This window comes from Bos indicus x Bos taurus, chromosome 2 (genome assembly GCF_003369695.1).
Source record: "Bos indicus x Bos taurus breed Angus x Brahman F1 hybrid chromosome 2, Bos_hybrid_MaternalHap_v2.0, whole genome shotgun sequence".
In the NCBI taxonomy this organism is placed as follows: Eukaryota; Metazoa; Chordata; class Mammalia; order Artiodactyla; family Bovidae; genus Bos; species Bos indicus x Bos taurus.
This window is the reverse complement of record NC_040077.1, coordinates 26,961,376-26,985,096: the sequence shown is the minus strand read 5'-3', so window position 1 is coordinate 26,985,096 and position 23,721 is coordinate 26,961,376. Positions and strand designations below refer to the sequence as shown.

At 40.0% G+C, this 23,721-nt stretch overlaps 1 protein-coding gene across 4 annotated transcripts in view; it reads right to left on the bottom strand.

The window, feature by feature from the left end:
• ABCB11 (ATP binding cassette subfamily B member 11) overlaps positions 1-23,721 on the bottom strand; it is a 100,310-nt gene that overhangs the window by 60,087 nt on the left and 16,502 nt on the right. For 2 of the 4 annotated variants that reach the window (XM_027558411.1, XM_027558385.1), the window contains exons 3-8: positions 22,478-22,499; positions 19,213-19,264; positions 18,196-18,434; positions 7,210-7,297; positions 5,814-5,947; positions 2,789-2,960 (exon numbers count right to left, since the gene is read on the bottom strand). In XM_027558411.1, the coding sequence (XP_027414212.1) occupies positions 2,789-2,960; positions 5,814-5,947; positions 7,210-7,297; positions 18,196-18,434; positions 19,213-19,264; positions 22,478-22,499 (707 nt within the window). Of the gene's footprint in view, positions 1-2,788; positions 2,961-5,813; positions 5,948-7,209; positions 7,298-18,195; positions 18,463-19,212; positions 19,265-22,477; positions 22,500-23,721 lie in introns of those variants that run through there. The other 2 variants (XM_027558393.1, XM_027558402.1) reach the window with 2 other exon arrangements.

Sequence of the window (23,721 nt, the reverse complement as noted above, 5' to 3'; positions counted from 1 at the left end):
AAAGGAAAGAAAAAGACATTGCACTTAATAGTAAACAAGTTACTTCTTCTAAAATTGGACTTGAATTGAGTCCTAGTTAGAATCAACCACCAAAAGAATTCCCTGACACAGGTTAAGAAACAAGAAGGGGAGAAAACAAATGTTGTGAAAGATTAACTGACTCAGAAATCTAAAAATATATATAGTACCCAGACTAAGGGAGTTTATATTCCAAGTTTTTCCAAATTTTTAGCAGCAAGAATCTTATCAAACAAAATCTTAGAATTTTAGCATACAAGCAGTATTTTATTCCAGTATATTTATTTCACAAGATTGAAAAGTCAACAATAAAGGAAAGTGAGAATATTTTTGTCAACATTAAAATATGAATTTGGTTAGTATGGATGCCATTGCAGTTTTTACCACAATCCTCTTCTAATGTACTTCTGAAATACATAGAGGTGGCATGTTGTTGTTTAGTTGCTAAGTTGTGTCCAACTCTTTTGAGACCCCATGGACTGTAGCCTACCATGGGATTTTCCAGGCAAGAAAAATGGATTGGTTTGCCATTTCCTTCTCCAGGGGATTTTCCCAACACAGGTATTGTACTCGTGTTTCCTGCATTGGTAGGTGGATTCTTTAACACTGAGCCACCAGAGAAGCTGATAGGCAGCATAGTAATGAGAAAATTAAGTAGTTGCAAATGTTATCAGTTTTTATTGTAAAATGAAAAGTGAAAATGTTAGTCACTCAGTTCTGTCCAACTCTTTGCGACCCCATGGACCCCATGGAGCCCGCCAGGCTCCTCTGTCCATGGAATTCTCCAGGCAAGAATACTAGAGTGGGTGGCCATTCCCTTCTACAGGAGGTCTTCCCAACCCAGGGATCAAACCCTGGTCTCCTGCATTGCAGGCAGATTCTTTACCATCTGACCCACCAGGGAGTCACATTAAAGAATCTCTTAATACCCCAGCTAAACTGATATAGAAGCTTAAAAGATGCATATTGGCAATATCATGTTTCCTACAGTAAATATAAAAGTCAGAAAAGGCATACAAGACCCACAATCATTTCTAATATGTCATGCATTGCCCCCTCCACCTTTTTCTCTTCTGCTTGTGAATTGAGCTTTGTAAAATTGCTCACATCATTTTACATAAACATGCACAGACCTGAATTCAAGAAGAAACCAGTGCAGAACTACAACATTCCAAATTGGTGACACATTTACAAGAAGTTGAAATATAGACACTGAGATGACAAAAGAAACTGTGCTTTGAGCCTATTTGAGACCAAGTAAACCAGGCCATGTTATTGGTCTCCAACATGTTAAAATGTGACACATGAGCCATTTAAGGGTGATTATTAATCTATGGTGGGTTTGAAGTAAGAGATTAAATATATTTAGGGGGGAAAATGCTGAATCAAATGTTTGCAGAGTCCCCAACAACCTGCTGGAAAAGTTGAAGCTTTCCTGGAGTGCCACTGGAAAGCGTTTGGTAGGAAAAACTGTTGTAAAGCTTGCATGATTCAGTAGATTGAGAAAAAAAAATAAAAGCTAATATCTCTTTAGCAATTAGTTCTGTGCCTGCTGCTGTGCTAAGTACATAACATGGATAATGCCTTGAGTCATCACAATGACTTTGGGGGGTATTAACTTTATTTTAACAGGAGGAAACTGACATTTGACAGGTTAAACATATTTTTCTTGAGCCAAGTGATAGAGCCAGGTGGTGACCTACTTAAGTAGAGTGAGCTCTTTGCTATTGTCACTCTGTATTACCTGGGATGTGTTTGAGTAATATAGCCAGTGGAGGGTAAAGAATATTTTGCTAGAAAATATAGTCATGGAGATTGGTACCTGTTGCTCAGTGATGTGAATATGTGTGCGGTTTTTCACTTAAACCCTATTCTCATTTACAGCAAATTCTTAGTGTGCCAGATCCCATGATGTGTTATCTCAAAGGACTGCTCTGAAAGTAAAATGAAATAATTTCTCAATCTTTGGGAGTGTTTTTTGGGGGGATGACTCCAAGTTCCTACACCTACACTTTTTCCTGACTTGCATACCTGGGGAATGGAAACTGACAGGGATACTTCTCTGAATGGGTCAGATACCTCTCTGAAACTGATCACACGGGATGGAGAACACAGCGTGATTGCAGAAATCTCTTGTATGTGCTTGCTACTGATCCAGGTGTATTTGCTGGGTCTTTCTGAGGGAAGCATCTAAACCTGGGAGACCACGGAAGCCATATGTACACTAGACAGTGGGTGGGGATTTGGAATCAGGCTTCCTCGAATTCGAATCCCGTTCTGTCTCTTGCTGGCTGTGCAGTTCTGTAAAAGTCCCTTTACCTCTCTTAGCCTCCGTTTCTTATATTTAAAATGGCATTAATACTTTATAAGATTGTTGTAAAATTATAGATCATGTCCATGAAGCTCCTAATAATGCCTGGCAAAATCGTAAATGTCCAGTTAATACAGTTATTATTGGAGGAGAGCATGGCAACCTACTCCAGTATTCTTGCCTGGAGAATCCACATGGACAGAGGAGCCTGGCAGACTTCAGTCCTTGGGGTCACAAAGAGTCAGACATGACTGAGTGACTAAGCACATTTTTACTATTACTAATATAATAATATATGTGCATGTTATTTGATACTGAGTAATAATCAAACAAAATAAATCAATGTAGTGATAATGATGTTAACTAAACACACTCAGGAGAAGGAAAACAAGTTTCACATTTTTGGCTGTTTCTCAGTGCAAAAGTCTTCCAAGGACAGAAGTGAGAAGACATTCTTACCAGACCAATGATGGCTGCTCCAATCCCAATGAGAGGGCTGACAGAGATAATAACCAAGGTCAGTTTCCAACCCTGGTAAAATCCCATCAGGAACCCAAAGATGCTTGTGGTCATGCGCTGAATGAAAATACCCATTTGGTCAGCAATGGCATCATTGACCTTGTTAATATCACTAGAAACAAAAGAGGCTTTGATCACTAAAACTGAATTTGGTCAATTCAAATATCTTTCCCAGAAAGTTTAACCTTTTTTTTTTCTAAATGCTCCCATTTCTGTATCCCATTACCCTTGGGAAACTTAGTAGCTTCTCATGTCTTGGAAAATTTGCCGTAGTGTGGGAGGTCATTAAGTCTCTCCCCTCATAGCCAAGGGAGTTTGCCTTTAATCCAATTTTCCCAACTGATGTTTACTCAAAATAGGCAAAGGCTTTTGGAAACCATCTTATTTGTCTCTTTTAAACTAAGATCATGGCATCTGGTCCTATCACTTCATGGCAAATAGATGGGGAAACAATGGAAACAGTGAGAGACTTTATTTTCTTGAGTTCCAAAATCACTGCAGATGGTGACTGCAGCCATGAAATTAAAAGACACTTGCTCCTTGGAAAAAAAGTTATGACCAACCTAGACAGCGTATTAAAAACCAGAGACATTGCTTTGCCAACAAAGCTATGGTTTTTCCAGTAATCATGTATGGATGTGAGAGTTGGGCTTATAAAGAAAGCTGAGCACCAAAGAATTGATGCTTTTGAACTGTGGTGTTGGAGAAGACTATTGAGAGTCCCTTGGACAGCAAGGACATCCAACCAGTCCATCCTAAAGGAAATCAGTCCTGAATATTCATTGGAAAGACTGATGCTAAAGCTGAAACTCCAATACTTTGGCCACCTGATGCAAAGAACTGACTCATTGGAAAAGACCCTGATACTGGGAAAGATTGAAGGTAGGAGGAGAAGGGGACGACAGAGGATGAGGTGGTTGGATGGTATCACCAACTCGATGGACATGAGTTTGAGCAAGCTCTGGGAGTTGGTGATGGACAGGGAAGCCTGGTGTGCTGCAGTCCATGGGGTTGCAAAGAGTTGGGCATGACTGAGTGACTGAACTGAACTGAACGGAAAGCTAACATCCGGGTCTGACATGAAGAACCCTTCTTTCCTTTATATATGCTAAATCTTTTCAGTCTCAAAGTTCTACTCACATACCACCTATTTCATAAAAATTTATATAATCCTGCAGGGAGAAGTATTATCTTCTTCCCGGTGTTTCCATAGCAATGTGATTAATCTCTGTGTGTGTGCTTAGTGGTTGAGTCATATCTGACTCTTTGCAACCCACTGAACTATAGCCCGCCAGGTTCCTCTGTCCATGGGGTTTTTCAGGCAAGAAATACTAGAATGGGTTGCCATTTACTCCTGCACAGGATCTTCCTGACCCAGAGATTTAACCTGTGTCTCCTGCGTCTCCTGCATTGCAGGCAGATTCTTTACCTGGTGAGCCATCAGGGAAGCCTCCAATTAATCCATATACATGTTTTCGTGTATGTGTATGTAATTATTGCTTCCTGCTTATAGGTAGTATAGGAGAGTGGTTAACAGTCCTGACTCTGGAGCCAGACTCTGAATTTAAACACAAGGTCTTCTTAGGCAAGTTACTTAATCTTTCTGTGTCTCAGTTTCCTCATCTATAAAATGGGGATAATAACAGAACCTACCTCAATAGGTAGCAATGAGTATTAGTTAATATATGTCAAGTATGTATAACAGTGTCTAGCATATTGTAAAAGCGATCAATATCTCTTAGCTCTGATTATTTGCTATGTAAGTTCCTTGAGATCAGGAGTTCTGTGGTATACCTTAATGCCTTGCACAGGGTAAGTGCTCCAGAGTATTGGTTGACAATAATTACATTAAATTCATATTCCTGCAAACCTTCCATAATCTCTTGTCCAGATGGAACAAACAAGGGTCAGGACTTAATAGCAAAAGGATCTCAGATATTACATAGAGATTAGACAATTGTATTCTAACAAGGATGAGTATCTATTCAAAGTCAAAATAAGTAAAGGCAGAATCAGTGCTGGAGACTAGGACTCCCAATATTCAGTCTTCTTTTATTGTCACTACACTGCTAACTGTCTTTCATGGGACCTCAAATTTCAATAAGGTTCAACAGTTCTCATTAATCAGGGCTTGGCTCATTCAAAAATTACATGGGGTTGGGGGGGATACTATTAATGACTCAAACTAATATTTAGGTATGGGCTTTGTGGGTGGCTTAGTGGTAAAGAATTCACCTGCCAATACAGGAGATACAGGTTCAATCCCTGGATCAGGAAGATCCCCTGGAGAAGGGCTTGGTAACCCACTCCAGTACTTTACCTAGGAAATCCCATGGACAGAGGAGCCTGGCGGGCTGCAGTCCATGGGGGTCACACAGAGTCGGACATGACTTAGTGACTAAACTACAACAAAGTATTTAGAAATAAACTGGATTTAAATCCAGTTTTCAGTTTAAATCTTTCTCAAACTATTTTGAATTTTTTGCTTTTGTTTTTATGTGCAGAAATTACATCAACAGACAAAGCAAGATATTAATAATTCATTCTGATTATATTGTTTTCCTTATGGGGACATAGATTGTGACATCCCTCAGTTTCTCCTTTCAAGGCCAAATAACCCTACTTCTTTTAAACTGTCTTCTATAATACATAATAATTTGATAAACCATTACCTATAAAAAAGTCATGCTACCTATAAAAGCCCAACTTAAGAGACAAAATGTAGCAAAAAGAACTGAAAATGTTTCAGCAATCGTCATTAATTTAGAAACAAAAGTTTCATTAGAGAAAAATCACATGTCCATTAAAACATCCTACCAGGGATTTACCTGGCAGTCCAGTGGTTAAGACTCATGCTTCCACTGCATGGTGCATAGGTTCAATCCCTGGTCAGGGAACTGGATCTCACATGCCCTGTGGTGCAGACCAAAAAAAGAAAAAGAAAAAAATCCTACCAGCCACTTACTCAGAAAATCTTGTATTCAGCTCTCCCACTGAATTGCAGTCAAACCATCCAATTTCCATCCTCATTATGCTCCTAAAGTAAAATTTTCTCATTTTCTGTATCTGACGAGCTGCAGCAATTACCCAAAAGCATATCTGGAAATGGAGCAAGGAATGTTTAGCATTGTGATAAGAACAGGCATTAATTCCTTCTCTTTTCATTAGAAAATACTTTCACTAGAATAGCTGAAAAAAAGAGGAAATTAATTCACAACATGCCTCTTGTTCAGAACTAAGGTGTGAGCTCTGACATCTGCAGCTGAGAGTGGAGACAAGTGGAACCCTGTGAACAGGGAAGCCAGAGACTTGGGTTTGAATCCAGCTTGACCACTTCCAGAGTTAACCTTACTAACTGTCACTCTCCTCATATGTAAAAGAAGGCTCATCACCCCACAAATAAATTTTTGCTCTTAAATCACTACTTTTGCATGCCACTTCCAAGTAAAGTTTTCTCTTGAGAGGCCTGCCAATAAACATGCATGCAGAGTTTTCAACCCTGGAGGAGGACGTGGCAATCCATTCCAGTATTCTTGCCTGGAGAATCCCATGGACAGAGGAGCCTGGTAGGCTATGGTCCAAAGGGTCACAACAAGTCAGACACAACTGAAATGACTTAACATGAATGCTTGTAGTTTTCAAGCTCTTGGACAATGATTTTCAGAAAAAAGTAAGACAAAAATTATGACATAAGCAGGGAATCTTGCCTACAGTTTCCCTCCCAAGCAAAAGAAGCCTGTCATTAAAGCTTTAGTGCCAGGATGGTTGGGGGGACAGGGGGAGGTAGGGGATGAGGATTAACTCATTTCTCTTTATAACTAAAACTAACTTCCTGGAATTCATAAGTGAATGGAGAGTAGAGGGAATTTATTATTTCTCTACATGAGAAGGCAAAAGATAAAATGTTTTTCTTCCTTAGTAAGAGTTAAATAACACCAAGCCCGCCCATAACTGAAATCTAGAATATGGGTTCAGTTTACAGAATTTGGGTTGGAATTCAAGAGAAAAAAGAAAGTCAAGCTTGCTTTCCTCCAATTCCCCACATCCACTTTCCACAGGGACTCAGTCTCCCTGTATGAAAACATCCACCACTATTTCTGAGTTTAGAAGAGAGAGTGAAGCAGGGAGGGCAGGAGAGGACAAGACACTGAAGCTGAATGTCTATTCTCTACCTGTCTATGCAACTGCCCATATCCTCCTCCCCAGCTGAGAGGAAAAATTCTTTCCATCCTCTTCATCCCCTGAAATAAAACTGTAGTCCTTGGGGCTTCTGAATAATTTTAAAGAACACATTTTGTATTTCATTGTCATGTCTTTGAACCCAGATGTTGATCTATAAATAAAATGCAGGTGTCACTAACTTGAAAATATCCTGTGACAAGCACTCCGACAGCGACGCCAGCATAGTAACTGGCAAAGTTGACCATTTCGGATTCAATGTCCAGAAACCTTCAAAAGAGGGGAAAAAATGGTAAGACTCACAGGTAGGATTTAGCTACCAAAGATTGCCTTTGTTCATACAGAGGATTTTAAAATACACATATTATATATTTAAAATATACACATTATATGTTACATACATATTGTAAATAAAATGGACAAAGCATTTTATCTGTGTAGAATTACAATCAATCCAAATCCCCAAACAGACCTCATGGTACCCATCGTAGCAAACGTGCCTACCTCCTTCATGTTTATGGTAGAGAGGTGAGGGTTGTTTAGTAATTAATAGGCAGTTGTGGGAAGACAGGGGACCCTAGATGGCAGCCTAGAGCTCTGTCCACTGAGGCTCCTTTCACTTGTGGTCATTACTAGTGAAAGCACAGTCACAGCTGGAGAAAGATTTCAAAAAGCCAGACCAGTGTCTGCAAAGGCACTGGTATAGAGATGTGTGCTATAAATCAGGAGGCTTATGTTACCTACTCTAAGTAACAACTTACGTTACTGCCAGGAGCCAAAGTGAGGAGCTCCACCCGTGGCAAAGGTCATGAGGAAGGAGGCTCGGCATACGCAAAGGCGGGATCGAGCCTCAGGAGTCCCCCAGGATATTCTCGAGCATCTACCCCGCAAAAACCAGAGTCTGCCTACTTTACTGCTTTGTGCTCTCACTTCTGACTTTACTGGGGGCTGTCCCCCACCACCATCTCGCTCTCTCTGATAAAGAGTTAACTTACAGCTCCAGTTAATAAAGTTCCTGGGCATTAGGAGTGTTTAAATCTAAACCCCTTAGATAGCTCTCTAACTCGCCTGACAGGTTTACCCGGACTCTTACAGCTATGCAGATTGTTTACAGTCTCTCAGTCTCGAGAGGCACAGGAAGCTTAAGATATTCAAATAGCTTAGAGCCTCTCAGAGAGTTAGAAACTGTCAGAATAAAACTAGTAAAAGATTTCATTGATGAGCCAATGCTTGCTGCCAAGTTTCCACATCCCCTGTATTGTATCCTTGAATGTGTATTAATTAATATAGTTGGTATGTAGAAAAAATAAGTAGTGGCCTTGGTGTTAGCAACTTTAGACCCTTAAGGTAATAAATTTTTTCCTTTGTTGTAAACCCACTGTACCTCTGCCCTATAGGAATGCAACTTTATCTAACACCTTCGGAGGATGGCACCAAACCTTAAAATAATTACTCTTAGAGAAAATAAGTCTTACAGTTGACAAACCTTTGTCAAGAGTCATAAAATGTTAATAGGCCTTCTGGCCAGAAGATGATGTAAATCACCTAAACCATTTGTATAATAAGTTTGTAGAAAAGAAACCCTGGTTTCGATAAGGATCAAAAACTGCTGACTTTGTATGATTTCACATCCCCTATTATCCTCTATGTGCAACTTAGGGTATAAAAGCTCCTGTTGAAAATAAAGCTACAGGCCTTGCTCACTGAAGCTTGGTCTCCCCATGTCATTCTTTTTCTCAATTTCTGGCTGAAGTTTCCATCTGGAGCGTGGAGGTCCTCTGCGACCATTTATTTGCCTGGGCTTCTAAGACCCACTCGAGAAGGTGCCTAAGGTGGGGCACCTTCCGCTATTCGAGAGGGCGCCTGCGGCCTCCGTGGTCAGAGCTAACCTGATGTCACAGGTTATACTGATTTCCCGTGTAAACCAAGCTACTCAGCCTCTTTTCTCCACTGAATTTTCCTGCTGAGCTATCCTCATTCTATTACTCTTTATATCTCTAATGAATATTTAAATAAAGCTATTGTATCCAGTGAACTCGTCGAAGCTGTCTCCCTTTCAAATACCCTGAATCAGCTGGGGCTGGACCCCGGCATGTTACCTACTCTAGGTAACAACTTTTCAACTCCTTCCTTTCAGAGTAACAGTGGGAGAAATGTGTGTGTCATCCTTCCCATTGTTTTGCTGTTGTTTAGTCTTTAAGTTGTGTCTGACTCTTTGTGACCCCATGGACTGTAGCCCACCAGGCTCTTTTGACCATGAAATTTTCCAGGCAGGAATACTGGAATAGGTTGCCATTTCCTTCTCCAAAGGATCTTTCTAACCAAGGGATTGAACCCATGTCTCCTGCATTGGCAGGCAGATTTTTTACTACTGAGCCATAAGGGAAGCCCCTGTTACCTTCCCATAGAAAGAGAAAAACAATTTCTTCACCAAGTCTTTCTGCTGACCACAGCCCAGAAAGCTTTGCTCTCCTGGACAATCTCTAAGGCTGAAGTCAAAGAACTTGTGAGGAAGCAAGGAAGCTATACAGCATTTTCCCATCACAGCTATCACATTGTGACACAGGGTTTGGAATTGGCAGGGGCAGGAAGGGAAGAAAAAAATGATTCTTAAATTGCTTTCGGGAATTAAGAAGTTTTGTCACTGGAAAATTAACACATTGGTTGATGATACATCTGAGCCACAGAGACAAGCTAGATATCCATTTCTTTAGATAATCAGAAAGTAGCATCTTTAGCCTAGATGTTCTCATTCTACCAGCTTTCTGCTTCTATCAGCCTTTCTTTTGTGACCCAAGTTTGAATTGTTCTCTCCCTCTACTGAATTCAGACCAAGTATTTAATTATAATTTATTTAATTCAGAACAGACTATTATTCCATGGCAGATTTTTATTGCCATTTTGCACTATTATTCAATATTTTTATTGAATATATTTATTTCGAGTATATTCATGTTTCTCTTGCTAGTAAACCGCAAGTGACTTGAGAGCAAAGACTGCTTGCTTTCACTGCCGAGGCCTGATACAATACATTACACATAGTAGGTACTCAATTGTTTCTAGAATTTTCTTTCACTTGAAAAATACTAAAGAGGAAGGAAACAACTGCCCTTCTGACAGTCTCCAAACCAGCTAATATGTCTGTGTTTACCACATTCCTAGTTTTTCTTGATGATTTAAGGGGACCCCTAGAGTGAACAAGATCTAGAAAATCATAAACTTATATACAAGTATCCACAATCAGAGAGACCTTTTCAAAACCTAAATTCTTACAAAGATAGAGTGTATAAGGTAGTATTATGAGTATTATGTATATTGTCACCCTGTTTATTTAACTTATATGCAGAGTACATCATGAGAAACGCTGGGCTGGAGGAAGCACAAGCTGGAATCAATATTGCCAGGAGAAATCTCAATAACCTCAGATATGCAGATGACACCACCCTTATGGCAGAAAGTAAAGAAGAACTAAAGAGCCTCTTGATGAAAGTGAAAGAAGAGAGTGAAAAAGTTGGCTTAAAGCTCTATATTCAGAAAAATAAGATCATGACATGCAGCCCCATCACTTCATGGCAAATAGATGGGGAAACAGTGGAAACAGTGGCTGACTTTATTTTTCTGGGCTTCAAAATCACTGCAGGTGGTGATTTCAGCCATGAAATTAAAAGACACTTACTCCTGGGAAGGAAAGTTATGACCAACCTAGACAGCATATTCAAAAGCAGAGACATTACTTTGTCAACAAAGGTCCATCTAGTCAAGGCTATGGTTTTTCCAGTGGTCATGTATGGATGTGAGAGTTGGACTATAAAGAAAGCTGAACGCCAAAGAATTGGTGCTTTTGAACTGTGGTGTTGGAGAAGACTCTTGAGAGTCCCTTGGACTGCAAGGAGATCCAACCAGTCCATCCTAAAGGAGATCAGTCCTGGATGTTCATTGGAAGGACTGATGCTGAGGCTGAAACTCCAATGCTTTGGCCACCTCATGTGAAGAGGTGACTCATGTGAAAAGACCCTGATGCTGGGAAAGATTGAGGGCAGGAGGAGAAGGAGGCAACAGAGGATGAAATAGTTGGATGGCATCACCGACTCAATGGACATGGGTTTGGGTGGACTCCGGGAGTTGGTGATGGACAGGGAGGCCTGGCGTGCTGCAGTTCATGGGGTCACAAAGAGTCGGACACGACTGAACGACTGAACTGAACTGATGAGTAAAGATTTCTAATGTACAAATGAGTGCATGCTCTTGGTTTTCTGTTTGTGAAATAAAATTTGTGTGTCCCCAAAACAGAAAACTATGAGCATTTGTCAGAAAGTTTTACTTAGATTCCCTGGGATGTATTTACTCTATAGACTATGGAAGCAGAGGTGAAAGAGTGCCTGTCATGAAAAATGCAGTGCCAGTCATGGACGAAGGACCCATTGACTCAGCTGTGGGATTTAATGGGGCAAAGTTCAGGAGAACTGCATCACTGTTGGGGGGTGTGGATAGGAACATGTGTGGTTTGTGGTTCTTCTCACTCATGAGGCACCCCAGAGATGAATCATTAACTCAGTTTTATTTATTCTGGGAAGAATCATTAGAGTTTTAAAGACTACTTGGGAATATTTCTGGGACAATAGGGCAAGCCTATCAGAAGAACTGTTAGGAAGGAAAACAGGAGATTGACTTCAATCCTTTGACTGCACATTAGACTCTTTATCATCTGCATGGTGGAAAATTATTGTGATTATAAAATCCTAGAAAGTATTCTATAAACTTTATAGGTGATTTGAGTGTCTTTCTTTTTAACACCAAACTGACATACGCCTTCTTGAGTAAATAAGATTGCCCTGGCACATTTGTCAAAGAGAGAAGAGGGGAGAAAAATATCATTTGGAGGGAAAAGGTAAAATAGATGATATGAGGATTCTTGCCTTGCTTTTTATGAAAAATAAGATAAATAAAATTGAATCACTCAATGATATGAGTTTGAGCAAACTCCAGGAAATAGTGAAAGATAAGAAAGCCTGGTGCACTGTAGTCCATGGGGTCATAAAAAATCAGACATGACTTAGCGACTGGACAACAGCAATGTATACCAAGGTTTCAGATGTACTAAAGACTTAGGTTTCTCATTGAAGATACCTAGGAGGTCTTTATGACAAGAGGCATTGACTCACCAGAAGCTCTCTTTTCACTAGGGTTTTTATGAACTGTAGGGGTTCATAGGGGTTCTTATGCACTGTAGACTCAGTAGCATTGACACCTTAGAGCAGGTCCCTAACCTCTGGGCCACATACAGGTACCTCCCATTAGCTCAGTGGCAGAATTAGGTTAGAAACAAAGTGTACAATAAATGCAATGCACTTGAATCATCCTGAAACCATCCTCCCCACACCCAATCCATGGGGAAAAAGTGTCTTCCACAAAATCAGTCCCTGCTGCCAAGAAGGTTGTGGACCATTGCATTAGAGTGCATATCAGTGGCAACCCAGCTGGTAGAAATGTATCCATATCCTACTTCCAAAATAGCAAGGGTCCATATTCCTCAATGCGTGGGACATTGACCTATGGACAAATGATTTATTACTAGGTAAAGATGCTTTATAGAATACCCTCACACTATGCTAGCACATTGCCAGAATGGCTAATGCAATTGTGAGATATATTACAGAGAGATTATGCATGACCTTTATCTAGTTTTCCCCCAGTGGTAACATCTTGCAAAACTATTGGACATTATCACAACCAGGATGTTGACTTGGATACAATGAAGAGCAGAATATTTTCTTTATTCAAAGATTCCTTATGTCACCCTTTGATATCTACACATATTTCCATCTTTCTCACATTTCTGGAGACCAGAAGTCTGAGATCAGCTTCACAGGATTGAAATCAAGGTGCCGGCGGGGGTGCACTTTCTCCAAAGGCTCTAGAGGAGAATCTGTTTCTTCCTCTTCCAGCTTCAGGTAGCTACAGGTGTTCCTGAGCTTGGGACCTCACTTCAGGCCCTTATAGGCACCTTTTGTCTCTTTCTCTCTCTAAAGTCAGATCTCCTTCTGCCTCTTTTTAGTAACCGTCTTTTTAAAAAATACTCATGATTGCAGTTAGGGCTCACCTGGGTAATCCAGTATACTCTCCCCAATCCCAAGATATTTTAGTTAATTATATCTGCATAGACTCTTTTTCCCATACAAGGTAACATTCACAGAAATATCGTAGATATCTTTGGGGGCTGTTATTCAGCCTACTGGAGCTACAGTCAGGGCTTCCCAGGTGGCTCAGTGGTAAGGAATCCACTTGCCAATGCAAGGAGTTACAGGAGATTCAGATTCAATCCCTGGGTCAGAAGATCCCCTGGAGGAGGAAATGGCAAACCACTCCAGTATCCTTGCCTGGAAATCTCAGTCCATACGGTGGCAAAGAGTCAGACACAACTGAGCACACATGCATGCATGGAGAAACAGTCAAGATACAGATAATAACAAGCATTGGTGTGAGTGTGAAGAAACTGGAACCCTCACACATGTTAAGTGTCAGTCACTCAGTCATGTCCGGCTGTTTGTGACCCCATGGACTGTAGCCCACCAGGCTCCTCTGTCCATGGAATTCTCCACACAAGAATACTGGAGTGGATTGCCATTTCCTTCTCAGGGGATCTTCCCAACCCAGGAATCGAACCCAAGTCTCCCGCATTACAGGCAAATTTTTTACCGTCTGAGCCACTTGGGAAGCTCATAAAATGGTACAGCCATTTTGAAAAACAGTCTGAAAATTCTGCAATTATATGTTAAATATATAATTAACATCTGACCCAGTAATCCCCTTTCTAGGTATCTACTCAATAAAAATGAAAACATGTGTCCACAGGAAACCATGTACACAAACGTTCATAGCAGCATTTGTAATAACTGAAAAGAGGAAACAACTCAAATGTCCATCAACTGATGAATGGATAAATCCACACATTATATCCACACAATAAATGTATTATATTCATACAATGAAATATTATTCAGCAATTAAAATAAATGAAGTATTGATTTATGCTATTAATACCACATGGATGAACCTTGGAAACATTAGGCTAAGTTGAAGAACCTGGTCACAAAGGCCCACATATTGTATGATTCCATTTACATGAAATGTCCAGAATAAGCAAATCTACAGAGATGGAAAGTAGATTAGTGGTTGTCTAGGGCTGAGGGGAGGATGGGGAACTGGGGAGTGAAATTTAAGTGATAATAAAATAACAAACGGAGAAGGCAATGGCACCCCAGTCCAGTACTCTTGCCTGGAAAATCCCGTAGATGGAGGAGCCTGGTGGGCTCCAGTCCATGGGGTCGCTAAGAGTCGGACACGACTGAGCGACTTCACTTTCACTTTTCACTTTCACGCATTGGAGAAGGAAATGGCAACCCACTCCAGTGTTCTTGCCTGGAGAATCCCAGGGACAGCAGAGCCTGATGGGTTGCCGTCATGGGGTCGCACGGAGTTGGACACGACTGAAGCGACTTAGCAGCAGCAGCAAAATAACAAAAATGTTCTAAAATTGATTGCGGTGATGAATGCATAGCTCTGTGAATATACTAAAAGCCACTGAGCTGTATACTTTAAGTGGGTTAATTTTATGGTATATGAATTAAATCCTGATAAAACTGTTTTTCAAAGTACGTGATCTTCAGTGTCTAACTTCAAAATAGTACCTGAGTGCATAAGATAAATGTATATTGCTAAGAACATAGACTGAAATCCAAGAGGAAGTACAGACTTAGATTTCTGCATCAACACATCCATGTTGAGTAGGGAAGGACGAACGTCCCAGTGGTCGTGGGCCATTCTCCAAGGAGCCCCTTATTATTTTTGCCCCCTGGCATTCACGCTCCTGTGTAGTCCTCTCCCAAATTACACCAGAGTTGGTCTGTGTGACCAACAGAAAACAGCAGAAATGATGGTATGTCACTTCCACAATTAAGTTATAAGGCCTTGTAGCTTCCATTTGAGTTTTACATTTTAATTGGATTAAAAAAAAAAGTAAACTGCATCGTGATTTTTTTTTCTTTCTTCTTTCATTCTGTTACCTTATTATTTGACTACTCTGAGAAAACAAATTCTGAGAAGCTAATCAGAAGGCCTAATGTTCTGCCATCCTTCTCAGCCTTATTCACTCAGCCATTTGGAAGCCTCCAGCCCAAAATTCCATCGAATGGATGATAACTAATATGTCGAAATCAATATAATGAAAGAGAAAAGCCAGCTCCTACATTGTACATGCATGTTTATGTTGATAAGATCACTGAGTTGCTTGTATAGTCCAAGACTAGCACACTGATTAGAGTAGGTGGAGACATTGTACTTTTAATGTTGTACTTTTTCCAAGAAAGAAATCTGTGAAAGAGTTGGGTAATTTTGGAGGCACATTCACTACTTCCTGGTAAGAAAACATCCCCTGCCTCTCTTCTGTCCCACCCAAGTTCATTTTCACAATGATCTCATCACATGAAAGCTAAACAAACATTTATTCAGAATACTGCTTATTAGCAGTATTCTTGTCAGTGACCATAATAACTCACATTTAAAATATTTAGCTCTTCTGTGTGAGCTCCTAGTAAAGGCCTAAGAAAGGTGTGGTCTACACAATTTCAAATAGCCTTATGAAAAAAAATTTTTTTTAAAAGACAGATATCTATTTACATGCTTGGTATCATGTGAATTCAGCCAAAGCCAAGGAATTTCTGAAAGCCCTTATTTGCTTTGAACAATTTGCTCACCTTCAAGTATATGACCCAGTAAGAATCAATAAAGTGTGAATAATGGGTATGTGCTAAGTTTCCCCAGTTGTGTCCAACTCTGCCACCCAATGGATTGTAACCCATCAGGTTCCTCTGTCCATGAGCTTCTCCAGACAAGAATACTGGAGTGGGTTGCCATTCCCTCCTCCAGAGGATCTTCCTGACCCAGGGATTGAACCCACATCTTTTATGTCTCCTTTGGCATAAGAGACAGGTGGGTTCTTTACTGCTAGTGCCAGCTGGGAAGCCCAGTGAGTAATGGGTAGGCAGCCTTTCTAATGGATGCCAGTGATGCAGACATTAAGGGCATATTCATTCTTCAGTTTATCTAGTAAATATTTACGAGCACTTGTTATCTTGAATATGTCTCAAATACTGCTCCCTCTAACATTTATTTCCAATTTTTAAGGCATTATAGGATATACTTTCAGGATTTTTCACTTGAAGTGTTTGTTTTCATGAGTGTTATTAATTTATTGTTTTCCAGTTGCTCAGTTGTGTCTGACTCTTTGTGACCCATGGACTACAGCATGTCAGGCTTCCCTCTCCTTCACTATCTCCCAGAGTTTGCTCAAACTCATGTCTATTGAGTTGATGATGCCATCCAACTATCTCATCCTTCATCACCCTCTTCTCTTCCTGCCCTCAATATTTCCCAGTATCAGGGTCTTTTCCAATGAGTCAACTCTTCTCGTAGGATGGCCAAAGTTTTGGAGCTTCAGCTTCAACATCAGTCCTTCCAATGAATATTCAGGGTTGATTTCCTTTAGGATTGACTGATGTTATTAACAACTGGGGTCTTTTTACATATGTAAGTCTGAATGGATTTTTTTTTTCAAAGGGGGAAGTGATTAGTTCACATTTTGTAGTCATATCACTCTGTAAATATCAGTTCAAGTCTTCTGTTCTCCAACATAAATGAAAGAAAATAAAAGATTGTCATTGTGAATTCCCTGCGTGTCCAGTGGTTAGGACTCTGCAGTTACACTGCAGAGGACTCAGTTTCAATCCCTGGTTGGGGAACTAAGATCTTGCAAGCCACATGGTGCAAGTGAAAATATTTTAAAGACTGTCATTGAAGACAGTCTCTCTTTTATACAAATTGTTATGTTACTTCCAAATTTAGAAGAGAAATATACACATTTATATGCTGGAAATTTATTTCTTATGAGTAGGCTTATTTTTTTAAGGATAATTCTGTACATTGTATGTTGTCCTGTACTTTTCTGTCAAGTGCTAACCAGTTTATAACTACATACTTATCTGCATGGTCATTGATTTCATGATGGTCTCACCAATTAGACGTGAGCTCCACAAAGATAAGGACCATTACTCATAAGACACCACTGTAGCCTTTATGCTTACACATTTTCCTGGTACATAACTGGTGTTCCAAAAATTTTGGTTGAATGAGTAGATGAATGAAAGATGCTAACAACAAATATTATAGAAGAACATCAGCAGTTTAGAAGGATTTGTCATAATCTGGAGTCAAGCCTATAGAAAAAAATTTAAATGGTGGAGAAAAATATGAATCACTTGAGGGAGCCATTCCGAGTACCTCTCTAGCCAGGATGTGCCCTGCTTTTGATTCTTGAACCTGAGTGAATTTATATGTGAAAATGATCTTGTTCTGGCCCTGAGGCAGCGTGAGGCAGGCTGCAAAGTCCATGCTGTGACAGTGAGTCAACCCTGTGTATACTGCAGACTCACTGATTACGTGGCAGCCTATCAGGCTTATCACAGACAGAACAGGGACACAGTGAGCTCTGGCTAACTCTGCATGGCTGTCTTCTGTTCTTAGCACCACACCACTCTTTCACAGCAACTCAACTGCTAGTTGAGGCCAGTGACCCCTACTCCAAGTCCGAAAGCACAGGAATGATGAAATTCCCATTGTAGAGAGAAGACTAGTGTCAAGTGGGTCATCAGCCACAGCCACAGAAGTTGGGGGACAAAAGAGAAGAGAGGAAGGAAGGAAAGAGGGGAGGACAGAAGAAAGAGGAAGGGAAGGAAAAGGAGGTCTCAGATATGAGGAATGACAAGGACTCAAGTAAAATTTATGAGTCACCTTCCAATGATATTAAGTATCGATAGTGTCATTCTCCAGCCTACGGTCTACAAAGTGTGAAATTTGGGTACATATTTAATGAGTAATTTCCAATTCTGTGTTTTGTTGCTGTTGTTGGGATTTTAAAACCCAGTGGAATAAGAACATCAGGGCAGAGTAATTTATAGAAATATGTGTAAATATGTTTCTGTTCACTCCATGTTAGATACCACTCCAGGTCCTTCCATAAGGTTCTCTTTACATAAGGTTCTCTGTAATTTTGAATTACAATCTAAGATATGAGCAAAAAATAAATAAATAAATAAAAACAAATAGCAGCCTACCCGCAGCGTGTCCCATTTGTCATGTTCTGGTTGAGGGAGTCGTTGGTCCACACTATGGTGTTATTCACACATGCTTTTCCAGGGATACTGAGTTCTTGTAATTCCATGTCATACTCAATAAAAACATCTGTCATTGTGCCAAAAATGAGTAGCACGCCTGGATAGGCTACTCCATGGAGAAGTGCACATAAACTCCCCATAGACATCAGGCAAATGTCAATCTTTGAAGAAAATCGAAACTTGAAAAACAAAGGATTCAGAGATCATCTATGGGTGAAAAGCAGGAGAGGTAGGAGGACTATTTAATTTTAGTTACTAGATTCTGATAAATAGTGTTCAACACCAAGTCTTAAGGGAATCGTTTTAATTGAAATGTAGAGTTTCACTAACACTGAAATAAACGATGCATCAATTATCCAAGTCATTAAACTGTTACCCTGTTAACTCATGTTCTTTCTTTTCTAGCCTCTTAATTCATTCTCTTTACCCCAAGAGCTGACTTTAGTTCTTAGCTTTTCATCCCCAACTTAGAGGGAAAAAAATCACTGACACTGATGCTATTGCCGTGTAGATGCTCCATATGGCTTATTCAGCAATAGTAGAAATTGGCTCCCAGAACTGATATTGATCATGAAGAGCATCTGCTTGTGCCCCGAAATGTCTCCAATTTGCAAATTTGAAGAAAATACCTACACTATGGAACTTCTAAAGGCATCATAAGAAAAAATATGCATAACATGATTACTGTGACAATTTTCCTCACTAAAATGATCATTAGGGACTTAGAGATTATCTTCTAGAACACTTTTCTGATCTACCAGATAGAATGTGTGTTTAATCAGCAATAGTTTCTAATTACTAATCCACATGTTGTCACGTAGACAAAGTTTATGACTGAAACAAGTGATCACTATAGTTAAGCACCTGCCAATATGACTAAAAAATTAACATTTTCTCCATGATCTGAACAACTCACAGTTGCAAAACCTATGCCATTAATCAGCATAGTTTTATTACCAATCGAAAGAAGCCAACTTGACTGCTACCACCTTTCTTCTCATCTTGTAACCTGAGGAGAAAAACAGGGATTTACAGACCATCCTTTCCAAAACAATGAGAAAGTCTCCCTAAATTGTCACTTCATGAGTCATTCTTTAGTAAGAATGAAAGTCCCCAATGGCTGTGAAATTCTTTCCAAAACTGATATCTTAAAAACTGGCTATTACTTTTCGATTTACCTCTTCTAGCAATTTCAATATAGCTGTGTCTCTTGTTCAGTAGAGATTCACTGAGGTTTTTTCAGAGAGGTTTTTTCTCTCTTTGAGAGAAAGCAAAAAGTACTCTGCACCCCCAGTTGCAGTAACAAATAACTGTGGAACCTCAGTGTTGACCCTCAATTTATATCTACCTTCATTTCCTTGTGAGTAAATTTTGGTGGTTGTATTATCTAATTTATTGCTTCTAGCTCTTACTTGCAGCTACATCAAATAGTGCTGATATGAAACATTCAAAAACTCCCATACTTCCCTTAAAACCACATTTACTTACTATTTCTTATTCAATTTATTGCTCAGAAAATTGTACTTAACCCATTCTTGAACTTTCTAATGCCAAAGAGGTCTAATTCACCTAAGTTATCTACCCACGAATACACCTTAGGTCTTATTTTCACCTGGAACCGCTCTACTCCATTGGCTCTTTGGGAATACCCATGCATCTTGTTTTCTCACCTCCTTCCTCCTTCCATACCTATTTGTCATCTCAGTTGAGACCCACAGTTCTTTGTGTGTTAGCTGCTCAGTCATGTCCCACTCTCCCACCAGGCTCCTCTATCTCTGGAATTTCCCAAGGCAAGAATACTGGAGTGGGCTGCCATTTCTTCCTCCAGAGGATCTTTTCAACCCAGGGATCAAACCTGGGTCTCCTGCATTGCAGATGGATTCTTTACCATCTGAGCCACCAGGGAAGCCCAGTTCTTTAAACCCTCCATTTACTTACAATCACTAAACACCATCAAGATTCTCCTTCCTTGGACTTGCCTGGTGATACACTGGATAAGAATCTGCCTGTCAGTGCAGGGGACAGGGGTTCAACCTCTGTCTGGGAAGTTTCCACATGCCTTGGAGCAACTAAGCCCATGCGTCACAACTACCGAGCCAGTGCTCTAGAGTCCACAAGCAGCAACTACTGAAGCCATGCACCTGGGTCCTGTGCTCTGAAACAGGAGAAACCACTGCAATGAGAAGCCCAGATGGAGAGTAGCCCCACTCTCTGCAACTAGAGAAAGCTAGAGCGAAGCAACAAAGACCTGTCACAACCAAAGATAAAGTAAAAAAAAAAAAAAAAAGATTCTCCCTCCTCCAGGCATTCTAGGTCCCATTGCCAGCCATTTGGACCATGCTTTCACCATCATCCTCAATCCTTTTTTCCAAATTCATCTTTGGAAACTCCATCTCTGCATTTCGCTGTTCCCCCTTCTCCTTCTGAAGCCAGGCTGTTTGGCCTGCTGAAGACAACCTCTCCACCGTCTAAACAGATATCAACACATGTTGTGCTTAGCGCTCAGCTGCCCTAAGCTTCCCTTCCAGCTCAGGGTGGAATCACAAACCCTTGCTGACACGTCCAAAGCCCTCTGTGATCTGACCAGTTGACTCTCTTACCTTGTTTCCTCCTGCTTCACTCCACCCGAGCCGCCTGGCCTTTCTGCTGACTTTCATCCGCACCACATCTGTTCCCACCTCTGAGTGTTTGCACTTGCTATTTCCTCTCACCAAAGTGTTCTTTCTTTGGATAATAGAGTGGAGAACTCCCTCACCTCCTTCATACCTTCTCTCAAAAGCTGCCTTTTCAAGGGGGCCATCCATGGTCAAAGTCTTTATAATTTCAACTGTCCCCCCACATCATTTCAAATCTCCATTTCCATGTTTGTTGTTTTTTCTTAGAAAGGGGATGATAAATTATCATTATCTACCATGCTATATATTTTATTTATTTATGGTGTTTATTATGTCTCCCTCACTAAAGGGGAGAACTCTTCAAAGGCATGTTAAGTTCCTCAAGACAGAGATTTTTGCCTATTTTTTTTCTTTTCTATATCCTCAGCACCTAAACCAGTGGCTGATACCCAATATGTGTGTATGTGTATTAGTTGCTCAGTTGTGTCCGACTCTTTGCAACCCCATGGACTGTAGCCCACCAGGCTCCTCTGCTCATGGAATTCTCCAGGCGAGAATACTGTAGTGGGTTGCCATTTCCTTCTCCAGGGGATCTTCCCAGCCCAGGGATTGAACCCATGTCTCCTGGATTGCAGGCACATGCTTTACCAGGCAGATGATACCCAGGAAGTCCTCAATTAATATTTGTGAAATGAATAGATGAATATGGTCTCCAACCTCAACTCAACCCAAGGTACTATACTTAATTCCTCTACAGATTGTTCCCACTCCCCTCAGCGGCTTTATCAAACTTTCACTGTGATCTTCTCACTCTTCATTACCACATCTATGCAGACATAGGTTCATTTTCTCTAAAAACCAAAGTACTCACTCAACCTTCCTGCTCATCCTCTCACTGAAGCTCATTTCTCTGCATCCTTCATTTCTCTGCATCCATGCCCTTTTCCATCTGTTTCCCACCCAATGAGACAAGAGTGGTTCTTCTGTCCTCAACTGACCCTACCATTCCAAGTAAAATACTACTGTTACCACAACCACCAGCTCTCTTTGTCATGCAGTATTAACACTTAAAATGTTTTACACATTTTCAGCCTTTACCTTTCCACCACCTCCATTTCAGAAACTTAGCTGGCATCCTTATCTCCTAAATCAGACTCCATTAATCCTGTCCTCAAGTCAAATTAGGATAAACTGATATTTGGTTTCTAAGAGAATTTTAACTCTTAAAGAGAAATATCTAGTCACTACATTTTAGGTTTCTACAATTTGCTTTTGGGAAGAATTGGGATTTTCTTCTGTAGAAAGAACTTCCTCTGCAACCATGAAATCTTACATATCCAAAATTTCCTCTGCTTGTTTAAGTCAGAAATTCTGTGGGGTTCCTGGACATATAGGGGATATTTGAACCCAATCCAGAAGGAATATTCCCAAAGATTTTTGAAATCAAATTATAGTAATGTTTTAAAGAGAAAAAGAATGGATTATATACACCATTTGTAGGCAGTGCAACATATATAAAACATATATTACTTCTGCTTTGTGCCTTTGATATGAATATTAGGGGAATTATTTTGAAAATGTGTTGCATTTTTGAAGCAGTCACTTACTTTGATTTTTTATCATTGTTATCTGTCAGGATAAAAACAATACATAAAGCAGTTAATCATAATGACAAAATGAAACATAATCATTAACAATTTTGCTCTGGAAAAACATTTCTATGATTATTTTATTCATGGAACAATACAAAATAATTATTTGCTTTTTCACCTTTCTCTTTCTTCCTCCGTATTATAGAAGAAAACACCCTTTCACATATAGGACTGCTCCCTTGACTACATCTTCTCCAGAAAATGAAATCTTTTTATCTTCTGAATGTTAACTAAAGACCAATATTTGTAAATTAGTTACAGAAAAATCTGATTTTTTTTGAACTACCAAATAAAATGAATACTTATTTATTGTTTGTTTTTTTAGAAACATCAGAATTTATCTACTTAAAATACAGACCATAAATCTACTTAAAATACAGACCATAAAATACAGACAATATGATGTCATTGACACCCCTGTGCCAGTAGAAGCCATAGAATTGAGGCATATATTATTTTCCCCAGCATAGGTCAGAGCAGATGGAAGGGAAGAAGTGAAAGTGGGGGTTCAGGGTCATGGGCATAGGGAAGCCACAGTGTAAGGAACCCAGGATTTTAATGTCAACCATCATCATGGGACAGCACATCCTGGTTCCCCTGGCATTTTCATTTCATTTCATACAGAGTAAAGAGGCATTATAGTGTAGACAAAGATTAACTTCTCATATTTGGGAATCAGAACTGGGTTAGGATTATGGCTCCTTTAATCAATAGCCATGCAATCTTTGTCAAGCTTAAGATAATGTATCTAAGTCTCAGTTTCCTTTTCTATAAAATGTCAAATCATAGGACTTTTGAAAATAATAATAGCATAGAATCATCTGCCTTACCACACTCTAGGTACTGGTGCTATGGATCCCCATCCACTTTACCTCTCTCTGGCCAGCAGTGTCTTTGTACCATTCCTCTCAGAGAGCAATGCTCACTAAATGCATATTACTATAATCAATTATAGCAATATATGAATAAAGGTAATAATAATGAAAGTATTGAAAGTGTTAGTCACTCAGTCATGTCTGACTTTTTGCGACTCCATGGACTGTAGCCCACCAGGCTCCTCTGTCCATGGAATTCTCCAGCCAAGAATACTGGAGTGGATAGCCATTCCCTTCTCCAGGGGATCTTCTTGACCCAGGGATCAAACCCAGCTCTCCTGCATTTCAGGCAGATTCTTTACCATCTGAGCAAGTGCTAAAACA